Below are 24,644 nucleotides of genomic sequence, written 5' to 3'. Positions count from 1 at the left end.
AGGTCACCGTTCTTGTCTTCTCCGATGGTTCTGGAGCTGCTTGGACTCCCAAGTCTCCTGGACCAAGACCAAGACGAAGTCCAGGCGAAGAGGTTGTGGCCGCGGGGCAGCGGTGGGTCATGTCGCGAAGACCTTAGGTCTTCGCGACATGACCCACCGCTGCCCCGCGGCCACAACCTCTTCGCCTGGACTTCGTCTTGGTCTTGGTCCAGGAGACTTGGGAGTCCAAGCAGCTCCAGAACCATCGGAGAAGACAAGAACGGTGACCTTAGTATCGTCAATGGATGCTCCGCAATGACACTAATTGTCGCTTGTGATCCTCGTCTTGCTGTAACGGCTGAGAAACATGGACACCGCATACTTGGAAAACGCGGCTCCTCAAAGTTCTGTGGCACCAAACACCTAAGAATCATCATCACGGGGTCGTGCTGGTGGGACTCCACATCAAAGTATCGCCGGTTTCGTGACAGTCAGTCTAAGCCTGTTAACACCATTCGTCAGCATCACATCCGGCTATAGGGTTATATGGTGTGCGTAGATTTGTGTTTTTCCTGTGAATTTGTTGAGACGAATACGAAGAGTTATGGTTGGTGTCTTAATGACCAACGGACATCCATTCATTTGTCAGACTATGGGATTTTGTATGTGTATTCCAGCCTTGCCGAGGGACATGGATAGTACTCATGAAAAACTGGGTTATTGGTTGAGAAAGCTGGACTAGTGGCATGAAACTGGTCGAACTGGAAGCTGAGTCAGAGGTTTGGAAAAGAGTAGATTGACCCGGGTGATCTTATCCGAGACTTACCTTGCTTACCCAATCCTTTGGGGTTACCTTAACCCATTAAACTCCGATGACAAGATTCCTTGTCATTTGGTCAAATAAAACAAAAAATCATAAAACACCAAAATGTTTGATCAACCAGAAAAGTATGACGTCAGTCCTCGTTTCGCTCGCGAGCGAAGCGAGGACTGACGTCATACTTTTCTGGTGTTTGATCAAACATTTTGGTGTTTTATGATTTTTTGTTTTATTTGACCAAATGACAAGGAATCTTGTCATCGGAGTTTAATGGGTTAAGAGTCGACTGGGGCTTCTCGGGAATGGCTCAAGGGCTTGTAAGGAGGAGGAGGAGGTAAGGCTTGTGTGTATTCCCTTGAGCATGGGCTTTATCTCTTACGGGTCGGGACAGGAAATTACTGTAGTTGCTAGATGGTTGGGTGTTGGTGTTGTGGAGGAGGCGGTTGTGGTGACGACGAAGGTGATGACCGCGTGCAGGCAGTGATTGGTGTGTCATCCTTTGCAGGGCGTCCTCTCCTCCTCTTGCTCCTCCACGGGGGGCGTGTCCGCCGCGGCGCTGCCTGTGTGGGCGTCGCATGCGCCCCCAGGGGAAGACCTGGCCTGGCTGATGGGCGGACCTTCCGGAGAAAGAGGAGGCGTGGTGTCTGCCGGTGGTGGTGATGTGTCCTTGGGGTTTGGAGGAGGAGGGGGAGGAGGCGGCGCCATGGGTTTGGAGGTCGGGCGAGGCGTGGTTCTCGGCGGCGGCGGCGCCGTGCGGTGCATGGAGTGCGGGAAAGTGGTGGCGCGTCAGCGGCTGAAGCGGCACACGGCGTACCACGACCAGGCGCGCCGGGCCCGGTTCCAGTGCCACGCCTGCCCGCGCGCCTTCGCCTTCCACAGCGACCTCGAGAAGCACCGCAGGACCCACACGGGCGAGAGACCCTTCGTCTGCCGCCACTGCTCCGCCGCCTTCGCGGACCGCAGCAACTACCTGCGGCATGTCCGTAACCACGAGGGGAGTGCGGCACCGCAGCTGCAGGCCCGCGCCTTGCCGCCGTAAGGACCTCAGCGCGCGGAAAGGGAGGCGTGTGGATGTATATGATGATGCATTGACTGCGCTTGTTGTGTACATGTATACATACATACTTATTGTGTGCTGCGAGTTATGCCTGTGAGCGTGGAAGGGGGCGGGGGTTGGGGTGGTGTGGAATGGGGGGGAGGGGGAGGGGGCTTGGGTTGTTGGGGGGCCCTTGGGCGGAGACACACACTCTCTAAGGCGTTTGTTGCCTTGTCTTGCAGGTGGGGCGCGCCATGCGGGCTCCTCCTACTCCTACTCCTCCACCTCCACCACCACCACCACCACCACCACCTCCTTCGGCACTTGGGATGCCCCCCGCCCCGAACCTCGAGTCGCTGGTGTCGTTGGTGAATCTCCCGCCGGAGATGACGGCTGCGGCGGCGGCGGCAGCGGCGGCGGTAGCCTGCGAGGACGTCGTGCAGTCGTGCCCGATCTGCGGCCGCGTGTTCGACGACACGGCCCGCCTGCGGTCGCATCTCCGCTACCACGAGAGGTACTGGCGGGCGGACAACCAGTGCCCGGTGTGTGGCAAGCAGGCCCAGTCGCGCTCGCACCTGCAGGTGCACATGCGCGTCCACACGGGCGAAAAGCCCTACTCTTGCCCGGAGTGCCCCTACCGTTGCGCCGACCACTCCAACCTCAAGAAGCACGTTCGAGGCGTCCACAACCGCGACCTGTAGTCGGCGACGGCGACGACGACGACGACGAGGAGGAGGAGGAACAGGAGGAGAACGATCGGGCCGCCGCTTCCTGCTGGAGGAGGGTGTTCGCGTGTGGTGGCCAGTCGTGAGCTTTCGGGGGATCTGTGAGAAAGAGAGAAGATGGCGTGAGAAGGAGGCTTTTTCGTATTTCTGTGCTGTCGTCCGTGGTGGAGACGACGCGATAAACACGACCGGCTGACCAACCAAGCGAGTGCAATAACGTTGTCGAGACGCGGACTAAAGTTCTTTGCGATGCGAATGACGATTATGGAGGTATCTGGCAACTCGGGGGGGCACTGCAAGTTGCCGGGTACCCTCATACTAGAGAATCGTAACACGAGGATTTTATTGTATTCTTTGTTGACATGTATTATTATTATTGTTATAATTATTGTTTATTATTATTATTATTATTATTATTATTATAGCTTATTGTTTCTTATGAGTTTGTTATTGTTGATTATTGTTATTATTATTATGATTATTATTACTATTTTACTATTATCATTGTTATTATCAGTATTATAATTATCATTATTATTATTGCTATTATTGTTAATATAAGTATTATTATTGTTATTTTTATTATTTTTTCCACATTTCTGCCACTGGACGCAAAGGCAATGGGAAGACAATGGTGGGAATAAATCTCGACTTCCGTTGCTACCTGCAGCTCTGTGGAAAATGGTCATTAAGCCATTGTAGCATAAGAGTCAGAATCATTTGCCTTGTTGGGGATCAGCATCTTGGTTGATACGGATACAGACCAAACAACTCATGTGTGTATATATATATATATATATATATATATATATATATATATATATATATATATATATATATATGTGTGTGTGTGTACAACAATGAATGGGTCCCAGTGATTAGAGATACATTTTAACAACCACAATGCACTCAAATTCTAAGCCATCAAGGCCAACATGCAGAAATTGAAATGTGTATGTGGCAGTACCACATTTCAATTTCTGCATATCGGCCTTGATGGCTTAGAATTAGAGTGCATTGTGGTTGTGAAAATGTGTATATATGTATATATATATATATATATATATATATATATATATATATATATATATATATATTGCTGATAACCACAAAGGAAACCGGAGAAGAAACTGGAATTCCCAAGCGCTTTCGTGTTATTTCACGTCTTCATTTGTATTCCCCTGAAGACGTGAAATATCACGAAAGCGCTTAGGAATTATAGTTTATTCTCCGGTTTCCTTTGTGGTTATCAGCTATTTATTGGATCACGTCTATTTGTGATCTTTTTGTATATATATATATATATATATATATATATAATATATATATGTATATATGTATAATACATTATATATATGTATATATAATATATATATATATATATATATATATATATATAATATATGCAGAATGATCACTAAAAACACGTGATCCGCAAATTTTGCTGGTAACCACAAAGGAAATAGGAAAGAAACAGAAATTCCCAAGCGCTTCCGTGTTATTCCCATTTCAGAATGTGAATAACACGAAAGCGCTTGGGAATTACTGTTTCAGGTTTCCTTTGTGGCTACCAGCAATAAATATATTATATATATATATATATATATATATATATATATATATATATATATATATATATATGATGTAAGCGGATATATATATATATAATATGGATAAAGCTGGGAATCTGTACATTGCAGTCTGTTCTGAGTGTTCTTTAGAATATAAGACATATATACGGATTTCGTGATTCTTTTTTATGTATTATTTCTTGAACGAAATGTGGGATAATGCTTGTTCACACACACACACACACACACACACACACACACACACACACACACACACACACACACACACACACACACACACACAAGTTTCGTGACGTCATAATTTATTTATTTTTTTGTCTTTATTTATCTATTTTTTACTAAGCTCTTGGCCAAGCATGTGGACAGTGACATCGTGACATGACTTCTTGTAGCGTGACACTTCTTGGCGTCGCCTAGGCCTCCTGTCAGCACCGTAAGCGCATTGTAACCTCCGTCATTGCAAAGTCGCGTCACAAGGAACACCCGGTGGCTCTGCGTCAGCTCCTGCAGAAGGCGGAGGAGGGGGTGGAGGGGAGCCTGCTTCACGAGGCGCAATAGAATTTGTGAAGTTAGTCACCATGTGTAAGGGGGGCCATTCACACGGTCAAACCCGGTTTGTCAAACAAGTGTTTGAGGGGATGTTTGACCGTGTGAATGGGGTATTTGGTTTGACAAACACGTTTGTCAGACATGTTTGACACCCCATTCGCACGGTCAAACGTCACTTCAAACACTTGTTTGACAAACCGGGTTTGACCGTGTGAATGACCCTTAAGGGAGGCAGGAGGGGATGTGTGGTGGTGGTGGTTATGATGTTGGTGTTGATGCAGGCGAGACTCTTCAGGTCGAAGATGAAGACTCAAGTCTTTGGTGTCGTTGTTGCAGACCGGCGGCGGCGGGGTGGCAGAGGCGGCGGCGGCGGTGGCGGCAGCGGTGGCGGCAGCAGCGGCGGCGGCAGCGTCGGCTTCGGACCCGGCCGGGGTGGCGGCTGCGCCAGCGGACCAGACCTTGACTGGGCGGCGCGACGGTGGCGGGGCGCGGGAGCGTGGCTGGGGGCTGACGTGGGAAGGGGCGGTGCCTCCCTGGACCGGAGGGGGCGGTAGCGGCGGGCGCGCCGTCGGCGGGGGCGGGAACAGTGGAGGGGGCGGGGGCGCCCCCGTGGAAGCGGCGGCCCTGCACGTGACCCCGCGTGCCGTGTGCCCCATGTGCGGGGCGACGGTGAGCCGCGCCAACCTGCGCCGCCACCTGCGGACTCACACAGGCGAGAAACTGTGGGCCTGCCCGCGATGCCCCTACCGCTCGGGCGACCGCTCCAACTTACGCCGCCATCTCGCCTCCAGGCACGCCCACGGGCACCACCCACCCCCTGTACCTCACCCCTTGGAGCCCCGCTAGACTGCACAGCCCCGCGAGCCAGCCTCCAAGAGCCTCGTAGATCCACCCACGGCCTCCTAGAGAAGCACGGCCGCAGTTGTAGTGTTTGAACCGAAACAATCTTGGTGCCATCGAGTCCAGTCCTCATCCCGAGGCCCACTCACTCCTTTGACTACCCGATCATCCCCTTTCTCTAGATCGTCGACCGTTAGGTTCCTCTTCTTCCCCTGCTGCCCTGCCCCCGGTGCATCCAGGTACCCAGAAGAGGAGCTTGATTCGGGCAGAACCCGCGGTGGGTTCCTGGAAGACATTCCAAATCGTAGAGCGACTTCGGGAGTTCGAGCCGTTTTCGAAGAAGACGGTCAAAAGAATTACGAAGGATCCGATAGACATCCTCGACGGTCGTACGGGTCTGTGTTGGTCCTCCGGCAGGAGGACGTGGAGGGCAAGACCAGAGGAGTTCCTCCTCGAGTTTTGGGAGACCCAGGGGCGTGTGTTATTCCACAAGTTGGGATCATCATCGCTGGTACACACACGTGTATTGTATGTTTATATGTCTTGTGTAAAGTATGTTCATATTTGTATGTAAATATGTGTAAACATAAGTCACGAACACACACACACACACACACACACACACACACACACACACACACACACACACACACACACACACACACACACACACACACGTCAGCACCTCTCATGCGGGGTTGTGCGTTATAGGAATTGTATTTTGAGAAGAGGAAGTGACCATTCGTCCTATTTTTTGTAAAAGTTGATTTTCATTTATGTTGTCCTCGCGACCTAGCCAAAGACAGCATAACTCGTAACTTAACCGAACCAAACGTACCCTAAACAAAACTAAACCTATTATAATCTAGCCTAATATAATAGACGAAAAAAAAAATAGATAAATAAATAAATAGCTCTTGGGAATTGTCCATGCAATATTTCTTCCACCAACAATGACTGGGACACAACTATCACCTCGCGCGCTCATCCAATTATCTTAACCCCCATGTTTATGGAATGCTGTTTCTCAGTCTTCGCGGGAAAACACCAACACTAACGTATAGCACTAAACATCCACTAACTCCCACTAGTTTTCGGCTTGTGACTCCACTATGGAGACTCCCTGGTCCTTGCGTTATAGGAATTGTATTTTGAGAAGATGAAGTGACCATTCGTCCTATTTTTTGTAAAAGTTGATTTTCATTTATGTTGTCCTCGCGACCTAGCCAAAGACAGCATAACTCGTAACTTAACCGAACCAAACGTACCCTAAACAAAACTAAACCTATTATAATCTAGCCTAATATAATAGACGAAAAAAAAAATAGATAAATAAATAAATAGCTCTTGGGAATTGTCCATGCAATATTTCTTCCACCTACAATGACTGGGACACAACTATCACCTCGCGCGCTCATCCAATCATCTTAACCCCCATGTTTATGGAATGCTGTTTCTCAGTCTTCGCGGGAAAACACCAACACTAACGTATAGCACTAAACATCCACTAACTCCCACTAGTTTTCGGCTTGTCACTCCACTATGGAGACTCCCTGGTCCTTGCAGGAGTCCATGGACTCCCAGGGTGGTTGGGAGTTCCTGTTAGGGAGTTGAATAATCTTGTAAAGGGAGTGAGTATTCGGTTTATATGGAGTTGTAGTGGTGCTAAGAAGGAAGAGCAGATGTCATGTGGTTGTGTTTACTTACGTGTGTATGTGTGTGTGTGTCCGCGCGCGCGCGTTCTGGTGTACAATCTGGTGAGAGAGTGATGTTGTAGGTGGGGTGTATTTTCACGAGATCCTCACGAAAAAAAAAAAAAAAAAAATCAAGTCAAAATTGTCTCCTCGCATTCCACCAATTCGCTAACCCGAAGCCCCACAGAAACCGACAACTGTCCTCCCACAGTTCCCTAAATCACAAATAAACGTTGAAATAATAATATCTGTCTTGTATTATTGTGGGGCTGGTTCCGTGTCACCGTTTCTGCACGGTCCGGGGATTGAATGCCAGTCCCTGGGGATGGCAACAAGCGTCTTGGTGGAATCGCACAGCAAAGAGTGGGTCTCGGATCACGTGCTGGGCTCGTGATCGACGGATGTTACCTTTTCCTGATGAGAGTTCATTTGAGTGAAATTGGGAGAGAGAACACACAGGAATTAGTGAGAAAAGTTAATCCTTTATGCACTGTATTACTGTATTGAATATTCCAGTCAATGTCCAGAACTATTTTTGTCTTAATTTCATTTAATTTCGTCAACATTTTATTTATTTGAAGTAGTGATGTTATCTGTCGATGCTGTAACAACAACATTTCCAAACCAGGAACGATGCAGCCTCGTATGATAGACCTGTCAGATAAGCCTGACATGACGATAACGTACAGAGTACTTACGTATCAAGCCTTTGATCCTAGTTTGCTTCCCGCGCACCCGGGATTCGAACTTTTGGCCAAGCGCTCAGGAAGCAGCAACTGAACCACCAGACGAGAAAGAGTCTAGTTTTGTAAGGGCAGCGTGTGTGTGTATACATATATATATACATACATATATGAAGAAATTGAGAAGTAATACAGGCTTCCCCTATGAGGAATAATTTGTGTGTATATATATATATATATATATATATATATATATATATATATATATATATATAGATATCACATGAATACCTCTTAATAAAGAAAAAATATATTAACTCCAAGAAAGTCCAACGTTTACGGTTTTCGTGGTAATGAAAAAAAAAAATTAAAAAAGAAAACAAAATGGGTTTGCGTACGTGTGTTTCTTTCCTATGTGATAGTGTGTATATACATATTCAATGTATAAATGTATATTTGTATATATACAAATAAGATTTGTACTCTATATCTGTGGTAGGTATGTGATATTGTGTCCTTAATCACACACACACACACACACACACACACACACACACACACACACACACACACACACACACACACACACACACACACACACACACACACACACAATATTTGTAAAAGTCTATGCTTGTAAATATACAGGAGTGTACGTATGATGTGAAATTTAGAATACTGACAGACGAAAATGTCGTGTGGCAAGGAATGCTTATTAGGGGTCGTGCGCGTCAGATTAGCCAATTGTCGACATTAAAATGTGTAATCTTTATATCCATATGTGTGTGTGTGTGAGTATATATATATATATATATATATATATATATATATATATATATATAACAATTCTGTCTTCATCGTAACATTATAGAGTATGTATTGCAACATACAGGCTGACGCTTATGGTTGAGTATATGGACGGGTCTTACGTAGATATACGTTTTTTGTGTATGCACAAAACACACACACACACACACACACACACACACACACACACACACACACACACACACACACACACACACACACACGGAAATTGGAGTCCATGTTCCGTAGAGTGTACATATGTGTACATAACTATATAGTATATATATGTATATACATAACTGGGTATATATGTGTGAAATGGTATAGACTATATAGTGTATTCTGAAGACTGAGATTGGTGTGCTTGTCACAGGAGGAACCAGATGATTATTTTGTTTAAATTCCATCGAAGGAGGACCTTCCTGACGAAGGAGGATCTTCCTGACGAAGGAGGACCTTCCTGGCGGAGTAGGACCTTCCTGAAGGAGGAGGACCTTCCCGACGGAGTAGGACCTTCCTGAAGGAGGAGGACCTTCCTGACGAAGAAGGATCTTCCTGACGAAGGAGAACCCTCCTGACGAAGGAGGATCTTCCTTACGGAGTAGGACCTTCCAGAAGGAGGAGGACCCTCCTGACGAAGGGGGACCTTCCTGAAGGAGGAGGACCCTCCTGAAGGAGGAAAATCTTCCTGACGAAGGACCTTCCCGAAAGAGGAGGATCTTCTTGGCGAAGGAGGACCTCCTTGACGGAGAGCCTTCCCGAGACAGAGAAGGACCTTCCTGACGAAGGAGGACCTACTCCTCCTCCACTAGCTGCTTTGGGTGGAGGAAGACTGTGATGGAGAGGAGGAATTGTTGGAGTATGGGAGGAGAGGCAAATAAAGGTTTTTGGAAAACTACCCGAGGTTGTTTTAGTAGTTCTGCCTTGTTGTCGGGTGGGTTACTCGACCTGTTACCCGAATACCCGTTAGCGGTTACTTGCTTCAAGCAAGGTTTACACGCTACGATAAATTGTAGCGATTTATTGTAATGAAAAGGTTGTTACAATTTGTCATTACGTGTAATTAACAGGAGATCGTAGCGATAAACAGAAAAATATGACGTCATAGTCCTCGCTTCGCTCGCAGCGAAGCGAGGACTATGACGTCATATTTTTCTGTTTATCGCTACGATCTCCTGTTAATTACACGTAATGACAAATTGTAACAACCTTTTCATTACAATAAATCGCTACAATTTATCGTAGCGTGTAAACCTTGCTTAAAAGCACGTACACACATACACACACATTCCCACGTGTTTATATGTATACATATGCATTTATACATAGACCCCATGTATGCATGCGTGTATGTCTTCTGCACGCGTTGGCCCCCAGCACCTACTGACGGAGGTTGTATATGTGCATTGCAGCGGCGAGGCGGCGGCGGTGGTGGTGGTGGTGGTGTTGGTGATGGTGGTAGTGGTGGAGGTGGTGGAGACGATGCCAGCGAAGCAGCTTGGGCCTGCATGGTGTGGCAACGCGACGACGGCTGGGCCCCTCCTCCTCCTCCTCCTCCTCCTTCTGCGCCTTCTTCAGGAGGGAGAATGATAACCGGCACCGCCCCGACGCCGTCGTCGTCCCTGCAGCGGGTGCAGTGTCAAGTGTGTGGGACAGTCATCCGCAAGTGCAACTTGAGGCAGCACTTGACCATCCACACGGGGGAAAAGGAGTTCAGGTGCCCGCGCTGTGACTACTGCACCTCCGTCAAGAGCAACCTCAAGAGGCACCTTCGTCTGCGACACCAGCACCTCCCCTTCGAACTCCCCGCCTCCTCCTCAAGTTCTACCTCGTCGGCGTCCCCATCCTCCTCCTCCTCTTCCTCGCTACAGCACTTCGCACAGCAACCTGGGACCCACCAAATGCCCGGGCAGTACAACCTGCAGCAGTAGAAATATTCTCACCTTTCTCTCTCTCTCTCTCTCTCTCTCTCTCTCTCTCTCTCTCTCTCTCTCTCCATTTCTCTCTATTTCTCTATCTCAACATTCTATCATCCGGGGCAATCCACTCAGGAAACGGACAAGACCCATGCCGTTGTGACAGTTGCTCTCAGGATTCTAGTTGGGTGGGAGAGCCGTTTGATTGATAAGGCCCAAAATTGTATTTTTAATTATTGTTTATTATTACGGTTGTCATTATTATTATTATTATTATTATTATTATTATTATTATTATTATTACTATTATTGTTGATATTATTATTATTATTTATTGTTTTTATTATTTTTACTGTTGTACCGCGGCTCAGACATGCTAACCTAACGTTGCATTGTCATTTCATGTTAGCTACATGTGACCATGTAAGAAGTAACAAGGAGGACGAAACGATACACCAGATTCCGACAGTCCTAGTGTTTGCTTCATGCACACATGATTCACATATACGGGTGAATGTAGTATCCAAGAACATGACCCTTAGAGCCTTAAGTGTACAGAATCGGTGAACGCGCAGGGAGGCGGGGTTTATGACGTCATGTCGACTAGGAGGACCGAAGAAGAAAATGAATGTGGATACACTTTGTATACATAAATATTGAAAAAAGTGTGACACAGAAGGTTAGTGGAAGGAATGGGTAGGGAGCTTCCATTTGCAGTATGCCTACATCATGCGTATATTGACTCAGGTGAGAACTTGTTTGACCAGCTGTACTTGATCCATTGAATAAAGTTATCGACATTTTTTTGGGGTAATATATAGTGACGAACGCAGGCGAAACTTGATGTCTCAGGAACAGTTATACTCAAGCCTTTGAATAAAATTATCGAAAGATAAAGTTTTTTATTTATTTTGCCTGGTACATGCACTGACCTGAACATAGAGAAAGTCGAGTTGTGACTAAGGGGGAACTTGAATGGTTCCTCATGAATTGATAATTTCGACTGAAAAATAAATAAACATCAATACGATAATATAGTATATTCTTTTTATTCCTCTTTAAGAAAATATATTGAATATGTTTACCAAAATTTGAAACCCCTTTGGATAAGAATGACATTGATATATATATATATATATATATATATATATATATATATATATATATATATATATATATATATATATATAACATATATAATAGATATATATGTAATGTATATATTATATTGTTATATATATATATATATATATATATATATTATAGTGTGTATATATGTATGTATATATGTGTAATGTATATATGTATGTATATATATAATATATATAATAAATATATATAATATATATAATATAAATATATATATATATATATAATGTATAGTATTATATAATATATAATTTTATATATATATATATATATATATATATATATATATATATATATAACCCACTTATAGCATAAGTATTTTTCTCAGTATTTTATGAATTTAGAAATGACAACATTTACTTGTATATAGTACTTTAAGCAGGATGAATATCATAAACAACGTCTCAGTTGCTACCAAAATGTGTGAAACTGTTTTACATGAATATTTAAGGTTAAATCTCATGTAATATATATATATATATATATATATATATATATATATATATATATATATATATATATATATATATATATCGATGATCCCTTGATTACGTGAATCAAGTTGAGAATAAATCAAGAATAGGTATAGGAAGTAAAAACGAAATTTGTCTACGGAGGAAATCTGCCACATTTCGCAACATTATAGTTCCTCAGGCGCACCCTGGCTGAATAAAATCGCCTGACGGCACCTCGAACAATTATATTAGCATTTAAATTGTATCCCATAGATTAAATAAGAGACTTGACCCATGGGTTTTGGGATCTTGGCGTGAAAACGACTATAAATCCTCATGCACCCCGTTGTCTACATTTTTATTTTAATTACGATTATTATAGGTAATACTGATGACCAACTTTCGGAGATAAATAAGCGAAAGTATAAAGATCTGTATATTTCGATCACTAATTGTGATCCTCTTGAGCAGGAGAGGATCACAGAGATCGAAATACACAGATTTTTATATTTTCGCTTATTCGTCTCCGAAAGCGGGTCATCAGTATTATTTTACAAATGTGCTACGACATAACTTTGTTGTTGATTATTATAGGTGTTGAAAGTTTGATGGAAACTAAAAATGTTTCCAATTTTGTATGGTCTCCAAGGGATTTTATTAAGCCGAGTGGGTCTTCCACACCCTAGTCAGTAGCGAATGGGAAATATACTACATACAAGAATCTTATAAACTCAAGAGTTCAGCAACTATTTCTCTAGTGTCCTTTTGTTACGATTATTTCTCTCTATACTGTACTAAAGGTTATTATTACGGATTGACGTATGTATAATGCTCACTACTGGAAACTACCTCAAAGATAGTGTCAGGTGGAGTACATATGTCAATGTGTTATGTGTTATTCATTGTAAACTTGTATCTATGTGTGTGTACATACATATGTATACATATATGTATATATATATATATATATATATATATATATATATATATATATATAAATGTCATTTTTATATTATCTTTTCCCCTACTCATTCAATTTCATTTTTTTATGTGCGTTCAAATTTTGGAACCGATCAGGCAGGTTCAATTGATTCGAGTTGCCAGATAGCATTATTGGTGACGGTTTTAAATGCTCTTCCTTTAATGATGACGTTAATGGTGATGGTGATGCAGGCATGTCGTGTTGTGTCAGTTTTGAAGTCTTCCTGCTGCTTGTAGTGCTGGGCATGATGGTGGTAGTGGTGGTGGTGGTGTTGGTGGTGGTGATAGTTGTATTGGTGGTGGTGGTTGTGGGTGTTGATGCAGGCTGAGGTGCTGACCGCGTACTGTATTACAGGAACTGCTGGTGCGCGGAGTTCCACCAAGACGCGTGGCACGGATGCTGTACGGCAGTGACACGGTGTGTCCGCTGTGTCGAAAAGTATTCTCCTACCCGGAGTCCATGATCCGCCACTGCCAGGGCCACCTGCCCACCTGCTACCGCCTGAGGTGCCCGGCCTGCCAAAAGGGATTCCACCGCATGGACCAGTTCAAGTACCACCAAGCACGCTGCGGTCAGGGTTCTCAGGAACTGGAGCGTTCCGCTGCGCACTAGCGGCATTGCACGCCAACCCTCCTGCTCGTCCTGCAGCTTCGGCAGTCACGCCGGCGTTTTCTTTCTCCCTCCACGTGGTTCCTCGCTACTCACACACATGCATACACAGACCGAAAATCAAAATTGTCTTTCCCAAAGCCTAAGAATAGACAAAGAATGAACGACGGGACCAAAAGAGGTTCCAAAGCTCAGGTGCTTGTGACGTCACGCGTCGCTCTGGCGTCTTTGCACGCTTCCAGATGCGTGTACGCTCGGAGGCCAGTAGGCTTTTCCAGAATGCGATTTATATCTTTTAATTATTTGTATCCTTTATCACGTAACTACAGTTTTTTTAGCATGACTTAGAGATAAAACGCTGCCAGGTTTTTATTGTTTAGTTTGTGCCCAGTACATTGTTCTGTGCGTTTAGGAGCAGCTGTAACAGTATTTTTAGTTATTTTTGCCCGAGGAATTGAGACGGACAGTATGCTGTGGTCGTCCATTTCTGACCCACATCCTGCCACCCTCTCTCTACAACCGTAACGAGTATTTACACTTGGTATTACATTCAAATAATAGTTATAGTCGAATATCTTAAGTTTAGTTTTATCTTGTTTTTAAAGCTAGGTGCACTGGGAAAGAATCAAGCTACTGAGAGCTTGTAAAGGTATACCAAGTCTTGGTCACAGGTGCTGAGGAGGAACCTCGCAGGCAAAGACAGTTCCACATTTTACTGATTTGATTGAGAGACATGACACTGCCCACAAAGATTGTCTAAACTGGAATTACCAACCCTGGAACAAAGAAGAGAAAGAGGAGATCTATTGGCCATTTACAGAATCATGAAAGGCATGGAAGTCCTTGACAGAGAAGACTTATTAAAGTGGGATAGAAAAAAAAAACAGGGGGACATGAAAAGAAACTCAAAAAGGATAGTTATAGAAGAGATCTGGAAAAAAAATAGTTTTCCATACAGAGTGGTGGATGTCTGGAACAAATTGGACAAAACAATATTGTGTGTAAACACCATACAAGAATTTAAGAACAAACTAGATGTTGCAAGATACAAAGACTGGTCACTACAAGCATAGCTCCCCTTTCTGTATAATACAAGTAGGTAAATACACACTGGATAAAATGATAGTGTGTGCCAAAAACTATACATGATGACTTTAAGAGCAAAGTAGACACTGTGAGGTACAAAGATGGGACACCATGAGCATAGCTCCCCTTCCCATAAAATATGACTAGGTAAATACTAGGTAAACACACACACACACACACACACACGATAGAGAGAATCTGATAAAATGGGATGACAGAAAAACTAGAGGACACGGAAAGAAAATAAAAAAAGACAGCTATAGAAGAGATTTGAAAAAGAACAGCTTTCCTCACAGAGTAATAGACAGTTGGAACAAGTTAGATGAGAAAGTGGTGTGTGCAAAAACAATACATGAATTTAAAAATAGTTTAGATAAAATGAGATATGAAGACGGGACCCCACGAGCATAGCTCCCCTTCCCGTAAAATACAACTAGGTAAATACAACTAGGTAAATACACAGACAAAGAAATTACTGATAGAGAGAATCTGATAAAATGGGATGACAGAAATACAAGAGGACACGGAAAGAAAATAAAAAAAGACAGCTATAGAAGAGATTTGAAAAAGAACAGCTTTCCTCACAGAGTAATAGACAGTTGGAACAAGTTAGATGAGAAAGTGGTGTGTGCAAAAACAATACATGAATTTAAAAATAGTTTAGATAAAATGAGATATGAAGATGGGACCCCACGAGCATAGCTCCCCTTCCCGTAAAATACAACTAGGTAAATACACACACACACTCTGAGCTCTCTTCCAGGAGGGAAATAGCTGTCGATCACGAGTCCAACACGTGATCCAAAGACCAAGTGAATACACACACACACACACACACACACACACACACACACACACACACACACACACACACACACACACACACACACACACACACAAGACAATTGGAACAAGTTAGATGAGAAAGTGGTGTGTGCAAAAACAATACATGAATTTAAAAATATTTTAGATAAAATGAGATATGAAGATGGGACACCACGAGCATAGCTCCCCTTCCTGTAAAATACAACTAGGTAAATACACACACACTCACTCACTCACTCACTGAAGAAGTCCTTCTAGGACGAAACGTCAGTATTAAAACTCCAACAGTTTTTGGCATTTACCTCACCACCCTTCCACACACTATTGACCATCTGTAGAATCATGAAAGGCACAGAAATACTTGATAGAAAGGACTTACTAAATTGAGACAGGAGAAACACAAGAGGACGTGGAAAGAAACTCAAAAAGGATAGTAATAGAAGAGATCTGAAAAGAAAAGAAAAATCCACACACAGTGTTGGACACTTGGAACAAACTGGACGAAACAATAGTGTGTGGAAAAACCATACACAAAGTTAAGAACAAACTAGACACCGTGAAATACAAAGGTGGGACACCTTGAGTGTGGCTCCCCTTCCCGTAAAATACAACTAGGTAAATACACACACACTCAAACTGGATACTTAAAGAATATAGGGAACACCTAGTGGACAAGATCCAATGTCTTATTACATGTTTGTTGAAAGAAGGCACTGTGCCACTTGACTGGAAAAAGACAAATGTGGTACCAGTTCACAAAGGTGGAAACAAGAAAACACCACAAAACTGACTGAACTGACTGTCTGTCAGAATGTTCACCTTTTCAAGATATTTGGTTCATTGATCTTTCACAATCCTTTCATACAGTTTCACTGTTGTGCTGGTTAACCCATTCAACTCCGATGACAAGATGTCTTGTCATTTGGTCAAATAAAACAAAAAATCATAATAAAACAACAAAATGTTTGATGATCAAACAGCACCAGAAAAATATGACGTCATCAGTCCTCCTCTTCGAGGAGGACTGATGACGTCATATTTTTCTGGTGCTGTTTGATCATCAAACATTTTGTTGTTTTATTATGATTTTTTGTTTTATTTGACCAAATGACAAGACATCTTGTCATCGGAGTTGAATGGGTTAACCAGCACAACAGTGAAACTGTGTGAAAGGATTGTGAAAGATCAATGAACCAAATATCTTGAAAAGGTGAACATTCTGACAGACAGTCAGTTCGGCTTCAGATCTGGTAGGTCATGTGTTTCAGCTTTTACTCGAGAGTGATTAATGTGCTGCAACAGAGAGAGGGGTGGGTAGACTGCGTGATCCTGGACCTAGAGAAGGCATTTGATAAAGTACCTCAAAGTCGACTTATGTGGAAATTGGAGCAAGTTGGAGGATTGAGAGGCAAAATTCTAATATGAATTAAAGATTTTTTGAAGGAAAGATACATGAGAACAGTAGTAAAGGACAAGATTTCAAGGTGGAGAGCAGTAATGAGTGGAGTTCCACAAGGTTCAGTCCTTGCACCAATGATATTTCTTGTCTATGTTAATGGCATGATGGAAGGAACAACAAGCTATGCCAACATGTTTGCAGATGGTGCAAAAATCATAAGTGAAAAGTGAGGAGGATGATAGAATATTTAAAAAAAATATCTAGGTACTATTTTTGCACAGAGCCAAGAATGGTAAATGAAGTTCAATACCAAAAATTCAAGGTATTGGAAATGGGTAATAGCGGCAAAAGGCCATTCTTAAACTATTCATTGGGAAGCAAACACATTACTAAAGCAAAAAGAGGAGAAAGACTTTAGGAGTGTTGAAAAAAGACAACCTGTCACCTGACAGACACATCAGCAGGATTGTGGGAGAGACATAATGACTACTGTAGAAGATGAAAGTGGTGTTCCATTATATGGATGATACATCCAAGACTGTAATATGAGTCAGTTGTATGGTCTCCACACAGAGTGAAGGATAGTAAGATTGAGAGAATACAGAGGCCTCCAACCAAACTGGTGCCCAGCCTGGCAGATAAACCATACGAGGAAAGACTAAAAGCAGTGGGTCTACCAACTTTGAAAGACTGAAGAGAAAGAGGTGACATGATAAGAATGTTCAGGTCACTAAAGGGGATAGATTGCATTGATAGAACAGATCTTCTGGCTAAAGATGGGAGGACTTTAAGAGGTCACGGAAGTAAATCAAGAAAGACCACATGTCAAAAGGATGTGAGGAATAGGAGAGAGGACCCAGCGGGTGTTGGGTAAATACACAGTCCTACATAGAATAGAGCTGATAACAGTAAAAGACAAAAGAGAGAGGTGACGCACTGTTTAGAAGGATGTAGCGTGGAGTAGAAGAAAAAACAAAGGACACGTTAAGAAACTGAAAAAGATGAGGTGCTTGAAGGATTTTGAGAAATACAGTTTTCCATACAGTTGCATTGATCTGTGGAATAACAAGCAAGGAGTAGAAGTCCATCAACATACATGGACTGTATTTAAAGTTAGGATTGATGAGGTGCAGGCACTGAGATAGGATCCCATGATCATGTATGATACAGTTTGATATATAAAACCAGTACCAAAAAGAATATAAAGAAAATTGAAAGAATCCAGAGAGCAACCACGAAAATGGCCCCAGCACTTTCAGACTTGTCATATGAAAAGAAACTGGCTAAATTGAAGTTACTGTCTTTAGAACAAAGAAGGGAGAGAGGCGACCTACTGACCATCTATAGAATCATGAAAGGTATGGAAATACTTGATAGAGTGGACTTACTAAATTGGGACAAGAGAAACATAACATGGAAAGAAACTCAAAAAGGATAGTTTTCCACACAGAGTGGTGGACACTTGGAACAAACTGGGCAAAACAATAGTGTGAGGAAAAATCATATACAAATTTAAGAGCAAACTAGACACTGCAAGATACAAAGGTGGGACACCACGAGTGTAGCTCCCCTTCCTGTAAGATACAACTAGGTAAATATACATGGCTTGCTGGTGTTTTAGTTAGCAGTGGGGCCTGCAACATTGCAGATAATTCATGAAGGCTTCACAATACTGCAGACCATTGCTGTCCACCTTGAGCAAAGGGGTTATTTTGTGGTTTGTGTCAGGTCAGCATTACCCATAGATTGCGACCGTATGAGCTCTGAGCTCTCGTCTGGAATGTTATAGCTGTCTGTTATGAGTCCAGCATGTTCGACAGATTGGACCCCACAAATATAGCTCATGTCCTGTATATGTTACAGTTAGGAAAATATGCACACATTAGAAATATGAGAAAAGTTGTTTAGCCTGAGAGAGTCTCAAATTGGACAATTAAAGAAATGCAGAGACAAGATTCATAATCTAATCATGTGCGTATCAGAGGAAAGGATAGCACCACAAGTCTGGATAAAGAATTAATACAGTGCCAATTCATGGAGGACGAAGAAAAGAGAAACTATTGGCAGATAACCAGTTAGAATTGGAAAATCACATGTATCAAACCTTCCAAGCTTTTACTCGAGTCATTGATGTGTTGCAAGAGAAATGGTTGGATGGACTGAGTACATGTGAATCTAGAGAAGGCATTTTTCAAGGTACTTTACAATTGACTTTTGTGAAAATTGGTATCACACTTGGGTAAGCTCCTTGGATGTATAAAGGATTTCTGAAAGACCGGTACATGAGAACAATAACGAAGGATGAAATGTTAAGATGGAGGATGGTAACTTGCAGAGTCCCATAAGCATTGGTTCTGGCACCCGTAATGTTCTCGATGTACATGACATAACGAACGGTACAGTGAGCTACACTGACTTGATGCACATATCACGAGAAAAAGAAAAACTGAGGGAGACTATAATGAACTAAAATAAAGGAGAACTCACAAATAACATGAAGCCAAATGTAATTTAGTGAAAACTCAGGTATCGGAAGATAACGCACTTATGAGACCATCCAAAAACAAATTGTACTCATTCCATACAAATGCATTTTTGTCATATATACGTACATGTAATTTAGGTGTGCTGATATTTAAATGAGAGTTACTTAGAGCAATGGTTCTCAGCTGGGAGTCAGGTTCTTGTCAGGCTTTGTAGGTTTTTAAAGGTTCTACTAACCAAAAACTAGTAGGTTATAGATTACAGTTTTTTCACTATTGAAGTAACCCCCAAAAACCAGAGGAAGAGATAATGATTGTTGTCTTGAGTTTCATACATACATATACCAAAGGCTCCCCCCCTCCCCCTTACAAGGGAGGTAGTCAAAAGACAAAGGCATAAAATCCACTCCCACCCATTGACTGGGAAGCTGCATCTCCACAGCAGCTAGCAACAGTCCTTGGGTCCTCGCTAAATGTCTATGGGAAGAAACATTAGACTATTATCTGTGTTGTATTTGTGTGGGACTATTTCTGTCACCAGCTTGTAGTAGGAAGAAGGGGAGTAATTGTTAGTTGTCAGAACTGGGCATGTTCCTAGGTGTGTTCCTCAGTGTGTTCTGCTTTAGTTTGGCTGCAGTTAGCTCTCCCAAACTATTAAAGCTCAAGAGACAGGTTCATACAAAAATAAAAGTCCGGTAGGCCAGATACTATACCAAAGAAAAATTTCGTAGGCCTCATCCAAAAGGTAGGCCACGTAATATACCGACACCTATATTGCTTTAATAGTTTGGAAGCACAAACTGCAGCCAAACTAAAGCAGAATGCACCGAGGAACACGCCTAGCTCTGCTAGTTGTCAGCTCTCCCTGTGTGAAATGGTAGAGGAACAAAGTACAGAGGGGAGGGTGTTGAAGGGTTTGAAGCTGGACAGTAAGGAAACAAGTCTCCTGGACTTGCGAATACACGTCATCGGTCCCTGAAGAACACATTTTCGTAAGTTACAGATTTCTAAGAATGTGGGCAGAGAATACATTGCAGAGGATTCATTGCAGATGACTTAGACATAGAGGCCCATTCCTGTAAATCGTGACTTTGCAAGGGTGCAACTGAAAGGGTCATGCACACCCAGTATCTTTCTTTTGTTTTCTTTCACCCATTCTGACTCCTCTTCTTGATATAGTTCAATGCATGCAAGTTTGGGTTCAAGATTCAGGCTGGATGTAGGATTTGATATTGTGCCAATTCGAATGTACAGTGAGACCTCACATTAACGGACATTAATTAGCTGTGTTTGCGGTGTTTTCGCTGTGTTTTTGGTGCTGTTGTTTAGTGTGTGCACTCACTATTATGCCACCCAAAAACCACTCCAAAACACCGAAAACACAGCAAAAGCACCGCAAACGCAGCAAATTAACGTCCGTTAATGAGAGGTCTCACTGTAATTATCTGGTGTACTTTTCTAAAGAGCCATGATGCAACAGAGATCGATCCCAGGTTCTCATTCTCTGAATAATATCATCAGTCACAGAGGTAAAAGAACCTTGTAGCTGAGAAAAATATTGATTATTAATTTCTTTATTCATGCGTCTGCATTGAAAACATCCCCGCTGACGAGTTGTATGAACAAAATAGCTCTCTAATTGTAATTTCTGAATTGAGAAGTTCCAATATTTAGATTGCAAACATCTACTGGAATAGTTGGAAGTGTTTATGGTATTTGAAATTTTCTAAATTTCAAAATTTTTTGTTCTAAATATTGGAGATTTTGAATTAGAAATTCTGACTACTACTAGAATCTTCAGCACCTATATACTAAAAACATCTCATGGTCATTGTTCAGGAACATCATGTTTTACAATTCATCGTTATTTAGCTCCTATTTTGGTTGATTCACTATTCATTTTGGTGTAGAGTGATTGGCTGGTGCATTCTCGCTGTCATACTTAGCATATAATGAATGCTCGTGAAAGAGATCTGAATTTGGTTTTGGGAAAAATTAAGTTAAAGAATATTTATGGGACAACATACAGGTATGATCTACAGTAGTGATTGTTTTGAGGAAGAAAAAGGGGTTGCTGTCTCCATGGCAGTATTAACTTTATATAGAGTAGTGGTTAACTTTTTTTTTTTCATGTGACCCATAACATAAACTTTGCAATGGTCAGCTTTGCATTAAGAGTTGATAAAACAGTCCAGCTGCCATAAAATTTTAGATAAATTTCATCCCCAACAAACTCTCAGGGGGTCACAAACCACAGGAAAAGAACCTCGGAAAAGATGAAAAATATATATATATATATATGTTTATTCCTTCACCACCAAGTTCATTTGTTTCTGCTTCATACTAAGCACAGAAATGGAATATTCGGATTTTATTCTGAAAACAAATTCTATCAGAAAATACTAACCTCTTTGGCTCTGAGGTATGGGATTTGTTTTAGCAAACTCGGTGTGATTTCATTTGGTTGAATGGTACATCCATGACTTCTAAGTAGTAGTGCAAGATCCCTTTGAGCCCAAGATTTGCCCTCCATCTCTCGTATAAGCAAAATAAACACTAATGTCATGCTGTTTTATTTATTTATTTTTTTTTTTTGGGGGGGGAGAGGAGAAAACCTATACAAACTACAAACTCAGTGTCTCACTCTCTTGTTAATTTGTGTAACCTACTTTACAAGTACCTGACTGTTCTGTGTTTGTTTTCTATATCCTCAAAGGCAGTTTTGTGAATAGGTTTGTGAGTACACAGCCAGGAATTCATTAACTTCAGAGAAACTTGCGTAATGTCACCATGGTTGTTCATCATGTACATGGATGGGGTGGTGCAGGAGGTAAATGTGAGGGTGGAAGTTTGGAAGTGAGTTAGCCGTTGTTTGTGGATGACATTTTGCTTGTGGCTGGGTTACAGGAGGGACTGAGATAGAGGTTGGGAGAATATTTGAAAGGAAAAAGATTGAAAATAAATGCAGACAAATATAATGTGATGAGGCGAATGAAGGGAGAGGGTGGCAGTGAGTTGGAGATAAGCCTAAAGGGGTTATCACACTGGGCTAATTTTCCTTCAACATTTTACCTCCAACCTCCATTTGAATAACTAGAATATGACTTTGCTTACAGAAATGGAGACTTCTTTAAAGAAGTCTACAACAACATTTGTATAAGTTTACAATCTCTTGGTTCATCATTCAGCCTTGCTATATGTGACAGAAAGATAATTTGTTATTTGGAGATTTGAAAAATAAAATATTGTAACAAGTTATTGTTACTGAAACAGACTGTCAACTGTCACTGCTGCTGAAGCCTGTGAAAGCCCAGTGTGATAACCCATTTAACCACTTCCATACGGTGACGCCTACATAGGCGTCATGAGGAGCAAGTGGGTATGCGATGAGGCCGACGTCGGCGTCTTGATTATATTTATTGTAGTCGTACCTACATAACCTCCATTCTCTCTAAACTGGCTTCATCATATTTTCTATGGTTATCAAAATTCATGAGTGAAAGAGAACGAACAATTGAGCACTGACTTTATTTTTTATAATGCGATTATTATGACGCAACATCGCACGTCGGGCAGCTAATGCTGCCAGACGTGCGATGTGCCCTGGAGTGAAGAGGTTAAAGGAGGAAGACTAGAAATGGAGAGAGAGCTGATTGATAGCATTGATCAAAGAATGCTAGGATGGTTTTGGCACATGGAAAGAATGAGTGAATGTAGATTATTAAAAAGTGTGGAAGGCAGAAGTAGATGGAGTGAACCTAAAGGAAAGCAAATAATTAGGATAGAGTACAAGGGTAATGTCTGTTGAGCAGGGAAGGGAGAGGGCAAGAGATAGGTGTGAGTGAAGAATGGTCGTGAATGGAGGATAAGTTGATACAGCCTGAAGGATTTTTTTTTTTCTTTTTTTTTTTTTCTTTTTTATACCTGAAGTGAATGAATGGGTAAGTTGCCATAAAATGAAGCAGTGCAGATAAACCCGTAGAATACAATGGCACCTACGTAGGCATCACGAGCCATAAGTTGGTATATGAGGATTCTGGCATTGTCATCCTAATTATATTTATTTTGTAGTTGTAGCTGAGTGACCCCCGTAGTTTGTGAGCAGGTTTGATTGTGTTTTCTGTGGTCATATTTATTCAGGGGGAAAGAAAATGTGTGTAACAGCTGTAACTTTATTTTATAACATGTGTATTGTGGTGCATCACCATATATCAGGCAACCTAATGTGTACACCATTATTTGATTTGTATTGAAGAGATTAAGCCCTGTTGGAGGTGCTGTGTCTTGCATTGCTTCTGATCCAAGCAATGGGTGATGGATAACCCTTCATCCTCAAGGGACACAGATGGATGTGGGATGGATGAAATGTGGATTAACTACTTCAGTGTGAGTCAAATCCACGCACACAGTATCGGCTGCCATGTTTACGATGCATCACACTACTTGCATAATAGAATATAAAGTCACTGCTGCCGTATTACTTGTATTACTCGTTTGATCACAGAAAATGTGATCAAACCAGTTCATAGAATCTTGGGGTAACTCTTGTACAGCTACAAAAATATATATATAATCAAGACGCTGTTGCTGGCATCCTCGTGTACCCACTCGAGCATCATGATGCTTACGTAGGCATTATCGTATTGAAGAGGTTAAGTATTGGTGTATACCTTGACAAGACCACCCCCTTTATAACTGGGAAAGGGCTTTTTGGTATATCTAGGATGTTCGCTGGCTGAGCGGGTTGGGGCGTCATTACTTGTGGCAAAGGTAGAGATGATGATGATTCGAACCCTGCTTGGGGCGAGTTGAACCAAGGGCATTGTTCATTAGATTCCACACTATGAAGTCCACTGTGAGGGGCACCATCCTAGCCTCCCAATAGAGGGGAGCTCATGATGTTTAGCCAAATCATGTTGGGTATGTATGAGTTCTTTTGTGTGTGCATAACCAAAATTGGAGTCTTTATTTCCACAACGTAAAGGATGATTTCCCATCCCATTTCACTTTATTTT

General features: G+C 42.2%; 1 protein-coding gene across 3 annotated transcripts in view; it reads left to right on the top strand.

The window, feature by feature from the left end:
• Nucleotides 1-24,644, top strand: part of LOC143031107 (uncharacterized) — a 202,836-nt gene that overhangs the window by 161,110 nt on the left and 17,082 nt on the right. The window contains exon 5 of one of the 3 annotated variants that reach the window (XM_076194551.1): nucleotides 10,138-11,505. The exons of 1 other annotated variant lie outside the window; for it this stretch is intronic. In XM_076194551.1, coding sequence (XP_076050666.1) covers nucleotides 10,138-10,656 — 519 coding nt within the window. In that variant the 3' untranslated portion in view covers nucleotides 10,657-11,505. Of the gene's footprint in view, nucleotides 1-5,037; nucleotides 7,378-10,137; nucleotides 11,506-24,644 lie in introns of those variants that run through there. One more of the 3 variants, XM_076194552.1, reaches the window with a different exon arrangement.

This window comes from Oratosquilla oratoria, chromosome 12 (assembly GCF_046742065.1).
Source record: "Oratosquilla oratoria isolate Oo_2021 chromosome 12, ASM4674206v1, whole genome shotgun sequence".
In the NCBI taxonomy this organism is placed as follows: domain Eukaryota; kingdom Metazoa; phylum Arthropoda; class Malacostraca; order Stomatopoda; family Squillidae; genus Oratosquilla; species Oratosquilla oratoria.
This window is presented reverse-complemented; position numbering and strand designations above follow the sequence as displayed.